The 12,394-nt window shown below is 47.3% G+C and overlaps 1 protein-coding gene across 1 annotated transcript in view; it reads right to left on the bottom strand.

Annotated features, from left to right (window-relative positions):
• LOC126355386 (aminopeptidase N-like) overlaps positions 1-12,394 on the bottom strand; it is a 159,450-nt gene that overhangs the window by 65,250 nt on the left and 81,806 nt on the right. Inside the window, exons 9-10 of the mRNA XM_050005680.1 lie at positions 9,726-9,878; positions 6,761-6,957 (exon numbers count right to left, since the gene is read on the bottom strand). Coding sequence (XP_049861637.1) covers positions 6,761-6,957; positions 9,726-9,878 — 350 coding nt within the window. The remainder of the gene's footprint in view (positions 1-6,760; positions 6,958-9,725; positions 9,879-12,394) is intronic.

Here is a 12,394-nt window from a genome sequence, read left to right on the forward strand (position 1 = left end):
CATTCTGATGTTCATTCGACGGATAAAGCATGAAGTGCAACTTATAGGAGAACCTTACTCGCTGCCAGTCAGAACCTGGCAAGTATCGACGTTGCCGAGCAAATTCAAGTTTCTCTCGTCGATGTATCATCATTAGTGAAGCTGCAAGCAACATAAATTTCTTTTGCAGCCTACTACCCATGATGGTTCGCTGAACTGTTCTGTAACAAATGTGTAATTAATCCTTCAGTTTTTCGCGGCGAATAAATTATTCGAAAATGTCTCTCATAAACGATCGAATGGTTATTGTCGTTAATCCGAGAATATGTTGTACTCAGTAGTCCGACTGAGTCTTGCTTTATGTAGAGGACGCAATGTTCCACTATATTTGTAGCCTTTTCGTTGGCCTCGCTCCATGTATTCAACGTTCAAAACGGAACTTAGAAGTCACCTGTTAACGGGACAGCTGGTCGCAACGGCCTACTAGTCAACACGTGGCTTTGAGCATAGAGAGGGGTATCAGAAACTTACCGTTCCCAAAGTAGGATGGTGATGAGAAAACTTCTCTTCCTGGCAGTGCATGAATGGTTTTAGACAAAAAAAGTGCACTTACATTTCGAGGTAGTACAAGGGTCAGCGTCCACTGTTCTTCCATTGAGAGGATTCTACCTTTTAAGCGCAGTTCTGGAAAGTCTGCGAAATACACATCTGACCTCAATACTCGATAAAAACTTTTTTCAGCGCCAAATTTCTTTCAATGTAGGTGCTGGTGGAAGTCGGAAGCAGCCTAATCATTTTAACTGAGCGGACATTACAAAAATATACACTACAGATCCCTCTTGTTTTTCTTAAGTCTTGCTTCCTTTATCATCACATCAGAATTGCCTCTCTGGTGCCTCTACCAATCCCAAAGCGAAAATGATCGTCATCTAACAGCTCCTCGATTTTCTTTACCATTTTTCAGTACAATATTCTTGTCAACTACTTTGATGCATGTAACGCTAAGCTGATTGTGCGACACTTCTCGCAATTATCTGCCCTTTCTACCTTCAGGATGCTATTTTTTCGGAAGTCTGATGGCGCGTTTCCCCTCTAATATGTCCTAAACATCAACTTGAATAGTCATTTGACTGCAACTTCCCCAAGGATTTTAGAAATTCCGATGGAATGTTATCTTTGCGTTCTGCCTTATTTGACTGGAAGTCATCTAAAGCTCTAAACTCTAACTCTAACACTGAATACCCTACGTCTTCCACATCGAGTTCCGTTTCTTATTGATTGCGTTATGAGACCCTTGTAGAGGCCTTCACTGTACTCTTTCCACCTATCCATTCTCTCATCTGCGTTTAACAGTGGAATGCCTATTGCACTCTTAATGCTGACGTCCTTGCTTTTTATTTTACTGAAAGTTACATTGTCTTTTCTGTATTCTCAGTTTGTTCTTCCCACGACCATTTCTTTTTCGATTTCTTCACATTTTTCCTGTAGCCATTTCGACTTGGCTTCCCTGCACTTTCTATTTATTTCATTCCTAACTGGCTTATATTGTTATGTCCCTGCTTTTTCCTGAACTTTTTTATACTCCCTTCTTTCTTGGACACTTGAAGAATTTCACCTTTTACCCAAGGTTTCTCCGCTCTTACCTTCCTCGAACCTATACTTGTATGTCCAGCTCCCCTCTTAGAGACGTCCATTCCTCTTCTGCTGAGCTGCCTACAGTAGTATTCATTGTCACCGTGTCTATAGCCTTCAAGAGCTTCAAATGGATCTCGTAATTCTTCAGTCCTTCAGTATCCCACTTCTTTCTTCAATATACTCTTCATAGTTACCAACCTGGTTAACAGCTGGTCTGAACAAAATTAAACAAAATAAAGGAAAATCACCGTTATTGCTCATATTTCTTCTGTGGGCATTAGCCTGTGGTCCAAGGCGTAATTCTCTGCCTAATGGCCATGAAACAAATATCAGCATTAATGGAAACACGGCGGTTAAGGCCTGCATTCTACGAATTTCCACTCTTTCCTGCGTCTGCTAGGATACGACAGAATACCGAGTCATGGCAATACACTACTGAAGTTAGTTACTGAAAGTTATGACCTAGGAATATTGCTGAAAGAGCTATGCAAAGTAGGGCTGTCATGTGAAAACTGGTAGATAATATCTTTCAAAAAGTTCCTACGCCCCTCGTGCATACAGCAGTTGGAAAAATATGGAAACACAGCAATGAATGCATACTCAAATGTAAATGCAGATACTAGCCAATCCTGAAGGCTGCGCTGTTGTATTTGACCATGAACAGCAACACACGGCAAGTTTCAACCATGGTCAGGACAGTGTTCTGTGTACTTGTGAATGCATTATGTCGGAGCTAAACGAATTCGAAAGTAGGCAAACTGTTGGTGCTCGTATCGTGGCTGCATCCCTAACCAAGGTAGCCGAGATGTTTGTTGTTTCATGAGGCACTGTGCTGAAAGTTTATACCACATACAGGGAAAGCAGAAAAATATCATCCATTTAGTCACAATGCAGACGAAAGTGTGCGTCGAGAAATCGTGACAAACAGTCATTGAAGAGGATTGTAACAAAAAAGAAGAGGACAATAGCTGCAAAAGTCACTGGAGAAATGAACGATACACTCGCGAATCCTGTCAGCACCAAAACAACACGAAGATAGCTCCACAAGCAGGGAACTGCAGGGTGAGCTGGAATTCCAAAACCAGTCACCAGTGATGCAAATGGCTGTAACAGGAAAATATGGTGCCGAAATTATGAAACCTGGGCTATGGAGCAGTGGAAAGTGTCATTTGGCCGGTTCAGTTTTGTTTTCAATCTGCAGCGGAGTGTGCCCTGATACGAGACTTCATGGCAGATTAAAACTGTGTGCCGGACCGAGACTCGAACTCAGGACCTTTGCGTTTCGCGGGCAAGTGCTTTACCAACTGAGCTACCCAAGCGCGAACACCCCTCCCCGTCCTCACAGCTATACTTCTGCCAATCTCTCGTCTCCTACCCTCCAAACTTTACAGAAGCTCTCCTGCGAACGTTGCATAACTAGCACTCCTGAAAGAAAGGATATCTGCGCACACACTGCTGCAGAGTGAAAATCTCATTCTGGAAACATTCCCCAGGCTGTGGAGAAGGCATGTCTCCGCAATATCCTTTCTTTCAGGAGTGCTAGTTCTGCAAGGTTCACAGGAGAGGTTCTGCTAAGTTTGTAAGGTAGGAGACGAGGTACTGGCAGAACTAAAGGTGTGAGGATTGGGCGTGAGGTGTACTTGGGTAGCTCAGGTGGTAGAGCACATGCCTGTAAAAGGAAAAGGTCTCGAGTTCGAGTCTCGGTCCTGCACACAGTTTTAATCTGCCAGGAAGCTTCGTATCAGCGCACACTCCGCTATAGAGTAAAAATCTCATTCTGGAAACATCCCCCAGGCTGTGGCTGAGCCATGTCTCTGCAAAATCCTTAACGACTGAGAGCAGCGGCATTTGAGTAGCGTTGTCAGTGCTAACACACAAGCAACACCGCGTGAAATAACCGCAGACGTCAATGTGGGACGGACGACGAACGTATCCGCCAGGACAGTGTAGCGAAATTCGGCGTTAATGGGCTGTGGCAATGGGCGACTGACGCGAGTGCCTTTGTCAACAGCACGACGTCGCCTCTATGTCCTCTCCTGGGCTCTTGACCATATCGATTAGACCGTAGACGACTGGAAAACGGTGGCTGGTCGGATGAGTCCCGCTTTCAGTTGGTAGGACCTGCTGGTAGGGTGCGAGTGTGGCGCAGACCCCACGTAGTCATGGACACAAGCTGTCAACAAAGCATTGCGCAAGTTCTTGGTGGATCCATCACAGTGTGGTCTGTGTTTACCTGGAATTGACTAGGTCCTCTGGATGTTCAGCTTCTTGGAGACCATTTGCAGCTATTCATGGACGTCCGGTTCCCGAACAACGGTGGAATTTTTATGGATGACAGTGCGTCATGTCACCGGGCCAAAATTGTTCGCGACTGGTTTAAAGTACATTGCCGGCCGGGGTGGCTAAGCGATTCTAGGCGCTACAGTCTGGAACCGCGCGACCGCTACGGTCGCAGGTTCGAATCCTGCCTCAGGCATCTATGTGTGTGATGTCCTTAGGTTAGGTTAGGTTTAAGTAGTTCTAAGTTCTACGGGACTGATGACCTCAGAAGTTAAGTCCCATAGTGCTCAGAGTCGTTTGAACGATTTTTAAAATACGTTGTTGGCAATTCGAGAGAATGATTTGGGACATAATCGAGAGGTCAGTTCGTGGACAAAATCCTGCATTGCCAAAACTTTTGTAGTTATGGATGGCTATAGAGGCAACATAGCTAATTATTTCTGCAGGGGACTTCCAGCGAGTTGTTGAGCCCATGACACGTCTAGCTGATGCACTAAACCGGGCAGAAGGATGTCCGACACGACATTAGGAGGTATCCCATGACTTTTGCCACCTCACTGTACATCACGAATGCTCAGCTCCATGCAGTGCCCATGGAAAATCAATAGGTCAATGAAAAGGTACCCACTAACAATCTTAACTTTGTCGTGTGTTACCGAGAGCTTGCATGTATTTAAACATGGGGTTAAGAATATTATTAAACTCGTCTGAAATAGTATCTCGCTCCCCGCCAGAGGCAGCCGCTGGCACACATAAGACATGTGGTGTCACGTGCTGTGACTCCCCCACCTCACCTCACCCCCCCCCCCCCCCCCCCGAGAGCTGTTGGCCGTTGCCGGTTACCGTCATCTACTGTTGCTGTCATCCGAATGTGGAAGAGACTAGTACACATCTATCTCACTCAGCATCTGGATCTGCAACTCATTCAATTTCACTCCCTTCTACTTCCTACTGAAATTTCTGGGGCATTTAACAATCTCTGTGTAGCCTTTCACGTAAAAAAGGAATTTTGCTGCAGTCAGTAGCGAGCCAGTGGGTGAATCGGATACTCATGGAAACTACGATTCCCCTTGAAACTGTCGTCCGCAGACGGGGACGAAATGTTGGTTTTTAATGTGATATCCATTGGACCATGGCACAATAGCCCGGAATATTTTATTAACTGTGACATTTCCGTTCGTGAAACTTTACATTTTACAATTGGCACTAATGTTGGCTCTCACATCTCCCCTACCGCGTCAGTGGAAGCTGCACTTATGGTCGTCATGCTGACCGTCCTTTGAGGTCCAGACGCTGTAGTCCTATCCGTGTGGATACTTGTCCCGTTGCCAACAAGCCCATTTCTTGACTCGAGGTACGTGACATGCCTGTAATATCCTGCACGTCCGAACGATCAATATTTTTGACCTCTCAGGCGCTATTTCTGTGGGGCTGTTCAGACCCTGAACCCATCGATCTCAGCTTGCTGAGATCTCGACGAACGCGAGCAAAAATATCGCAAAACTATAAGCAGCAGAGGCCCCAGTCGATTTCTGACATGTACGGTGTTGCAGTGCCTGCATTATTCTGAATTACGATGCAGTGTTCTTCCTGACATGTACGCGTATCAGAATAACATAGGCAGTGCAATATCGTATTTACCCGCTGACACCGGGGAAGCGACTTTTAAGTAGAATATCTCGCCTGGACGGCGATATACATAATGGACGTACGTGTACAGGCTTTAGATACATGGTTGACGACATATGGTAGATTAGGCCTCGCGGTGACTCGTGCTCCGATAGCAAAATGGTAAGGTAGCGCCCGTGATAAGCGGGAAATCCAGAATCCAGGTGCGTGTCCCGGTGTGGCACAAATTTTCGTTGTCACCATTCCATTCTGCAACTCATGATAGTCCATACTCGCAACTGCGAATACATTTAATATACTTTATGTAATTCTGACATTGCCTGCCCGGTTAGCCGTGCGATCTAATGCACGGCTTTCTGGATTGGGAAGGAGCGCCTGGTCCCCAGCACGAGTCCGCCCGGCGGATTTGTGTCGAGATCGGGTGAGCCAGCCAGTCTGTGGATGGTTTTTAGGCGGTTTTCCATATGCCTCAGCGAATGCGGGATGGTTCCCCTTATTCCGCCTCAGCTACACTATGTCGGCGATTGCTGCGCAAACAAGTTCTCCACGTACGCTTACACCACCATTATTCTACCTCGCAAACATAGGGGTTACACTCTTCTGGTGTGAGACGTTCCCTGGGGAGGGTGGGGTGGGGGGGGGGTGGGGGGGGGGGAGTGAGTCCGCAGGGGTCAAACCGCACAATAACCCTGAAAGAGTGGTTCGGTGTGGGACGGCGGAGGGGTGAAGTGGACTGCGGTAGCCGTCGTGGGGTTGTGGACCACTGTGGCGGTGACTGATCCTCTCTGTCGTTTCTAGGCCCCCAGTTAACATGCAATGCAATACACTACAAGTCTGACATGTGTTGGTAAACGTTTATTTTTCTTACAAGAGGAATTAAACGATGTTCTCATAAACAAACAACGTTAAAACGCATTTTTTGATTGAGAAAACCAGCTGTGTAATTTTTCCTAATTCACAGAATCCGTTACTTGTACCCATTTTGTATGGTTGCAGTGAAATGTTAATCATCTGTGTACCCAAGAATTCAGCACACCTCTCACTTGTTTGCTGTTTGTTGCAGTCTACCTTCATGGTTTCTCAGTTTTAGTGGCCAACAATGTATATCTACCTCGCCAGTCCAAGATCCGTACCATACAGCACGATCAACACAGTGCAGAAGTTGCACGTCACATGTAGTCGTACTGACGTGACTCGTCGGTGTTGCACTCTGCGTAGATAAAGACTGTAGGCTCACCAGTTGGCCGGATCATCCGGATTGGCCATGTAGCGCTGGAACTGGCTGTAGGCTGCCTCGGTACACGCAGGCTGATTTGCAGAGCAGGCGAGGGATGATACGATTCCTCGAAGGACGCGCGTGACGTGAGAATCACCAGGCTGTGCCACATAGCCCAAAGTGCTCGTCACGCTCTCAACCAGCTCCTGCACCAAGGTCTGTTAAAAGAGAATTTTACCATCAGGAAGAGCAACCTCTTGCAAGGCAGCATAATGAGACACTGTATATTATCCTCACAGTGGACTACGAGGAGCAACTGAATTAGAGATATCTATCCTTTAGCATTCACCTTCGTTCTGAAGACAGAGGCAACATTTCATCGCAAGGGCTCTGCGAGACACTGAATGTGAAGGAGAGCCATATTGATCCATGACCCTGTAACAGCTGTCCACATTGGATGCAGGTCGATCAGGATTAGGTCCAAGGCGTGTATATTTCGCACAATTGAGTCTCAAACTAGCGCTATAAGGGAAGCCTGGAGTGCCCCACAGGCTCAATTTCCATGTACTTGAATGCTTCTCAAACAATCCTTACTCATTTTCGGATCGATGGCATGATGCATTCTTTCGCTGAAGGTACAAGTTGTAACACTCACAGCTGGTGCAGTCTGCTCTAACTAAAATGAGCAAACCCCCTTCCCCCCGCCCACTCCTGATAACTTCCTCTTCTGACTGTGACCCAGACATCAGCATCCTCTCGTACTTGGAGGCGTAAGTAGCCTTGAACTCTAGCTTAATCCCTGTGACTATAATCAAGGAACTAATGGAAATGAAGAACGTGTGGCAGTTATAAAGCTATGCAGATAAAAGTCACAGACAAGATTTAACAGGTACACCATCCGCACATATTATAAAATTGAATGTATGTATATGCATATATACACTCCTGGAAATTGAAATAAGAACACCGTGAATTCATTGTCCCAGGAAGAGCTAACTTTATTGACACATTCCTGGGGTCAGATACATCACATGATCACACTGACAGAACCACAGGCACATAGACAAAGGCAACAGAGCATGCACAATGTCGGCTCTAGTACAGTGTATATCCACCTTTCGCAGCAATGCAGGCTGCTATTCTCCCATGGAGACGATCGTAGAGATGCTGGATGTAGTCCTGTGGAACGGCTTGCCATGCCATTTCCACCTGGCGCCTCAGTTGGACCAGCGTTCGTGCTGGACGTGCAGACCGCGTGAGACGACGCTTCATCCAGTCCCAAACATGCTCAATTGGGGAACAGATCCGGAGATCTTGATGGCCAGGGTAGTTGACTTACACCTTCTAGAGCACGCTGGGTGGCACGGGATACATGCGGAGGTGCATTGTCCTGTTGGAACAGCAAGTTCCCTAGCCGGTCTAGGAATGGTAGAACGATGGGTTCGATGACGGTTTGGATGTACCGTGCACTATTCAGTGTCCCCTCGACGATCACCAGAGGTGTACGGCCAGTGTAGGAGATCGCTCACCACACCATGATGCCGGGTGTTGGCCCTGTGTGCCTCGGTCGTATGCAGTCCTGATTGTGACGCTCACCTGCACGGCGCCAAACACGCATACGACCATCATTGGCACCAAGGCAGAAGCGACTCTCATCGCTGAAGACGACACGTCTCCATTCGTCCCTCCATTCACGCCTGTCGCGACACCACTGGAGGCGGGCTGCACGATGTTGGGGCGTGAGCGGAAGACGGCCTAACGGTGTGCGGGACCGTAGCCCAGCTTGATGGAGACGGTTGCGAATGGTCCTCGCCGATACCCCAGGAGCAACAGTGTCCCTATTTTGCTGGGAAGTGGCGGTGCGGTCCCCTACGGCACTGCGTAGGGTCCTACGGTCTTGGCGTGCATCCGTGCGTCGCTGCGGTCCGGTCCCAGGTCGACGGGCACGTGCACCTTCCGCCGACCTCTGGCGACAACATCGATGTGCTGTGGAGACCTCACGCCCCACGTGTTGAGCAATTCGGCGGTACGTCCACCCGGCCTCCCGCATGCCCACTATACGCCCTCGCTCAAAGTCCGTCAACTGCACATACGGTACACGTCCACGCTGTCGCGGCATGCTACCAGTGTTAAAGACTGCGATGGAGCTCCGTATGCCACGGCAAACTGGCTGACACTGACGGCGGCGGTGCACAAATGCTGCGCAGCTAGCGCCATTCGACGGCCAACACCGCGGTTCCTGGTGTGTCCGCTGTGCTGTGCGTGTGATCATTGCTTGTACAGCCCTCTCGCAGTGTCCAGAGCAAGTATGGTGGGTCTGACACACCGGTGTCAATGTGTTCTATTTTCCATTTCCAGGAGTGTAATTCCTGTCGCCAGAATAAATTACAGGGTCAATACCCGACTTCAAGATAGTACCATCGGACTTTACTAGATCGCGCGACGATCGAAAGCTGAAGAATTTGACAGATATGTGATCGCAAACTCTTATTAATTGATTAATTGCTGTTGTTACAGATGATATATACCCTAGTCCGTGTCTCACAATTATTTTTATTGTTAAAATCCACAGTACTAGACAAACGCTGAGGCAGATCGTGGATACAGTACCAACAAAGTCACTAGACCGGGGGCCGATCAAAAGATCGAGCAGAATCCGAGATTTTCAGAACTGTAAAGTGAACTTTTCTCCCAAAATAATTATAATGAGATGAGATCGCAGATTGTAATAACACATGACGTAAATAATCATCTTCCCATACAGGTGAAGATGTATTCATCCGTCACATTCCATTCACACCCAGTGATATAATATGGCCTTCGATTCAAAGCGATTGCAGTTTCCCATGTGGCTTGTATTCGCTACGAGTGCCAACATGGCACAGGGCCGATCACTTTGTAGCGGGTATTAAACATCCTGGGCGACGCCGAGCACTATAGCTATATACGACACACGAGAAATACAGTACGTTTAAAGCATACTTACGTCGAATTCACCAGAATCTATAATCGACGACAGATATCTGAGCACGGTTTCAGCTTCGAGCCAAGGTATGTAGTCCAGCTCCTGCGCTAGGTAGGACGTCAGGTTGAGAAGCGTGTCGAGGGGAAGCAGGTGGGAATATGGCGCGTGTGTTACCTCCAATGATCGGCTTTAGCAACCACTATACACTGAGGAGACAAAAGTCATGGAATGCACATATACAGATGGAGGTAGTATCGCGTACATTGGCGTAGCCATCATTTGCACTCAGATGACTCATGCGAAAAGGTTTCCGAAGTGATTATAGCCGTACGACCGGAATCAACAGACTTGAACGCGGAATGTTGGCTGGAGCTAGACCATGCGACATATCATTTCGGAAATCGTTAGGGAATTCAATATTCCGAGATCCATAGTGACAAGAGTGTGCAGAGGATACCAAATATCTGGGGGTTGCCTTTCACTATGAACAATGCACTGGCCAATGACCTTCGCTTAACCACCGAGAGCATCGTGTTTGAGCAGAGTTGTCAGTGCTAACAGAGAAGCAACACAACGTGAAATAGCCGCAGAAATCAATGTGGAACGTACGACGAACTTATCCGTTAGGGCAGTGCGGAGAAATCTGGCGGTACTGGACAGTGGTGTCACTAAACAGACGGGTGTGGCTTTGCTAACAGCACGATATCACCTGCAGCGCCTCTCCTGATCTCGTGAGCAAATTGGTTGGACCCGATACGACAGGAGAACAGTAGCTTGGTCATCTGAGTCGCGATTTCTGTTGCTAAGAGCTGACGGTGGGATACAAGTGTGTAACAGACTCCACGAAGCCATGGACCTAGGTTTTCAACAAATCACTGTGCAGGCTGGTGCTGGTTTCATAATGGTATGGGCTCTGTTTATATGAAATGGACTGGTTCCTGTGGTCCACGTGAACCGAGCATTAAACGGAAATGGTTATTTTCGGCTATCTGGAGAACATTTGCAGCCATTTATGGACTTCATGTTGCCAAACAACGATGGAATTTTTATGGATGAAAATGCGCCATGTCAGCAAGCCACGGTTGTTCATCATTGGTTTGAAGAACATTCCGGGCAAACTGAGGGAATTATTTGGCTACCCAGATCGCCCGACATGAATTCCATCGAACATTTTTGGACATAATCAAAAAGTCAGCCGGCCGCGGGGGTCTAGCGGTTCTAGGAGCGCAGTCCGGAACCGCGTGACTGCTACGGTCGCAGGTTCGAATCCTGCCTCGGGCATGGATGTGTGTGATGTCCTTAGGTTAGTTAGGTTTAAGTAGTTCTACGTTCTAGGTGACTGATGACCAAAGATGTTAAGTCCCATAGTGCTCAGAGCCGTTTGAACCATTTTGAACAAAAAAGTCAGTTCGTGCACAAAATACTGTACTGACAACACCTTTGCAATTACGGACGGCATTAGAGGCATCATGGCTCAATACTTCTACATCTACATCTACATACATACTCCGCAATCCACCATACGGTGCGTGGCGGAGGGTAGCTCGTACCACAACTAGCATCTTCGCTCCCTGTCCACTCCCAAACAGAACGGGGGAAAAATGACTGCCTATATGCCTCTGTACGAATCCTAATCTCTCTTATCCTATCTTTGTGTTCTCTCCGCGAAATATAGTTGGCGGCAGTAAAATTGTACTGTAGTCAGCCTCAAATGCTGGTCTCTAAATTTCCTCAGTAGCGATTCACGAAAACAACGCCTCCTTTCCTCCAGAGACTCCCACCCGAGTTCCTGAAGCGTTTCCGTAACACTCGGTGATGATCAGACCTACCAGTAACAAATCTAGCGCCGCGCAGGATTAGCCGAGCGGTCACAGGGCTCTGCAGTCATGGACTGTGCGGCTGGTTCCAGCGGAGGTTCGAGTCCTCCCTCGGGCATGGGTGTGTGTGTTTGTCCTTAGGATACTTTATGTTAAGTAGTGTGTAAGCTTGGGGACTGATGACCTTAGCTGTTAAGTCACATAAGATTTCACACACATTTTGTTTAAACAAATCTAGCAGCCCACCTCTGAATTTCTTCTGTGTCCTCCCTCAATCCGACTTGATAGCGATCCCAAACGTTCGAGCACTACTCAAGAATAGGTCGTATTAGTGTTGTATAAGCGGTCTCCTTTACAGATGAACCACAAAATCTTCCCAAAATTCTACCAATTCTGCAATGTTATGCCCAAATATTTAATTGACGTGACTGTGTCAAGCGCTACACAACTAATTGAGTATTCAAATATTACGGGATTCTTTTTCCTATTCATCTGCATTAATTTACATTTATCTATATTTAGAGTTAGCTGCCATTCTTTACACCAATGACAAATCCTGTTCAAGTCATCTTGTATCCTCCTACAGTTACTCAACGACACACCTCCCCGTACACCACAGCATCATCAGCAAAGAGCCGCACATTGCTATCCACCCTAGCCAAAAGATAATTTATGTAGAAAGAAAACAACAGCGGACCTACCAAACTTCCCTGGGGCACTCCAGATGATACCCTCACCTCCGATGAACACTCACCATCGAGGACAGCGTACTGGGTTCTATTACTTAAGAAGTCTTCGAGCCACTCACATATTTGGGAACCAATCCCATATGCTCGTACCTTAGTTAGGAGTCTGCAGTGGGGCACCGAGTCA

The sequence above is a fragment of the Schistocerca gregaria genome, chromosome 3 (genome assembly GCF_023897955.1).
Source record: "Schistocerca gregaria isolate iqSchGreg1 chromosome 3, iqSchGreg1.2, whole genome shotgun sequence".
Lineage (NCBI taxonomy): Eukaryota > Metazoa > Arthropoda > Insecta > Orthoptera > Acrididae > Schistocerca > Schistocerca gregaria.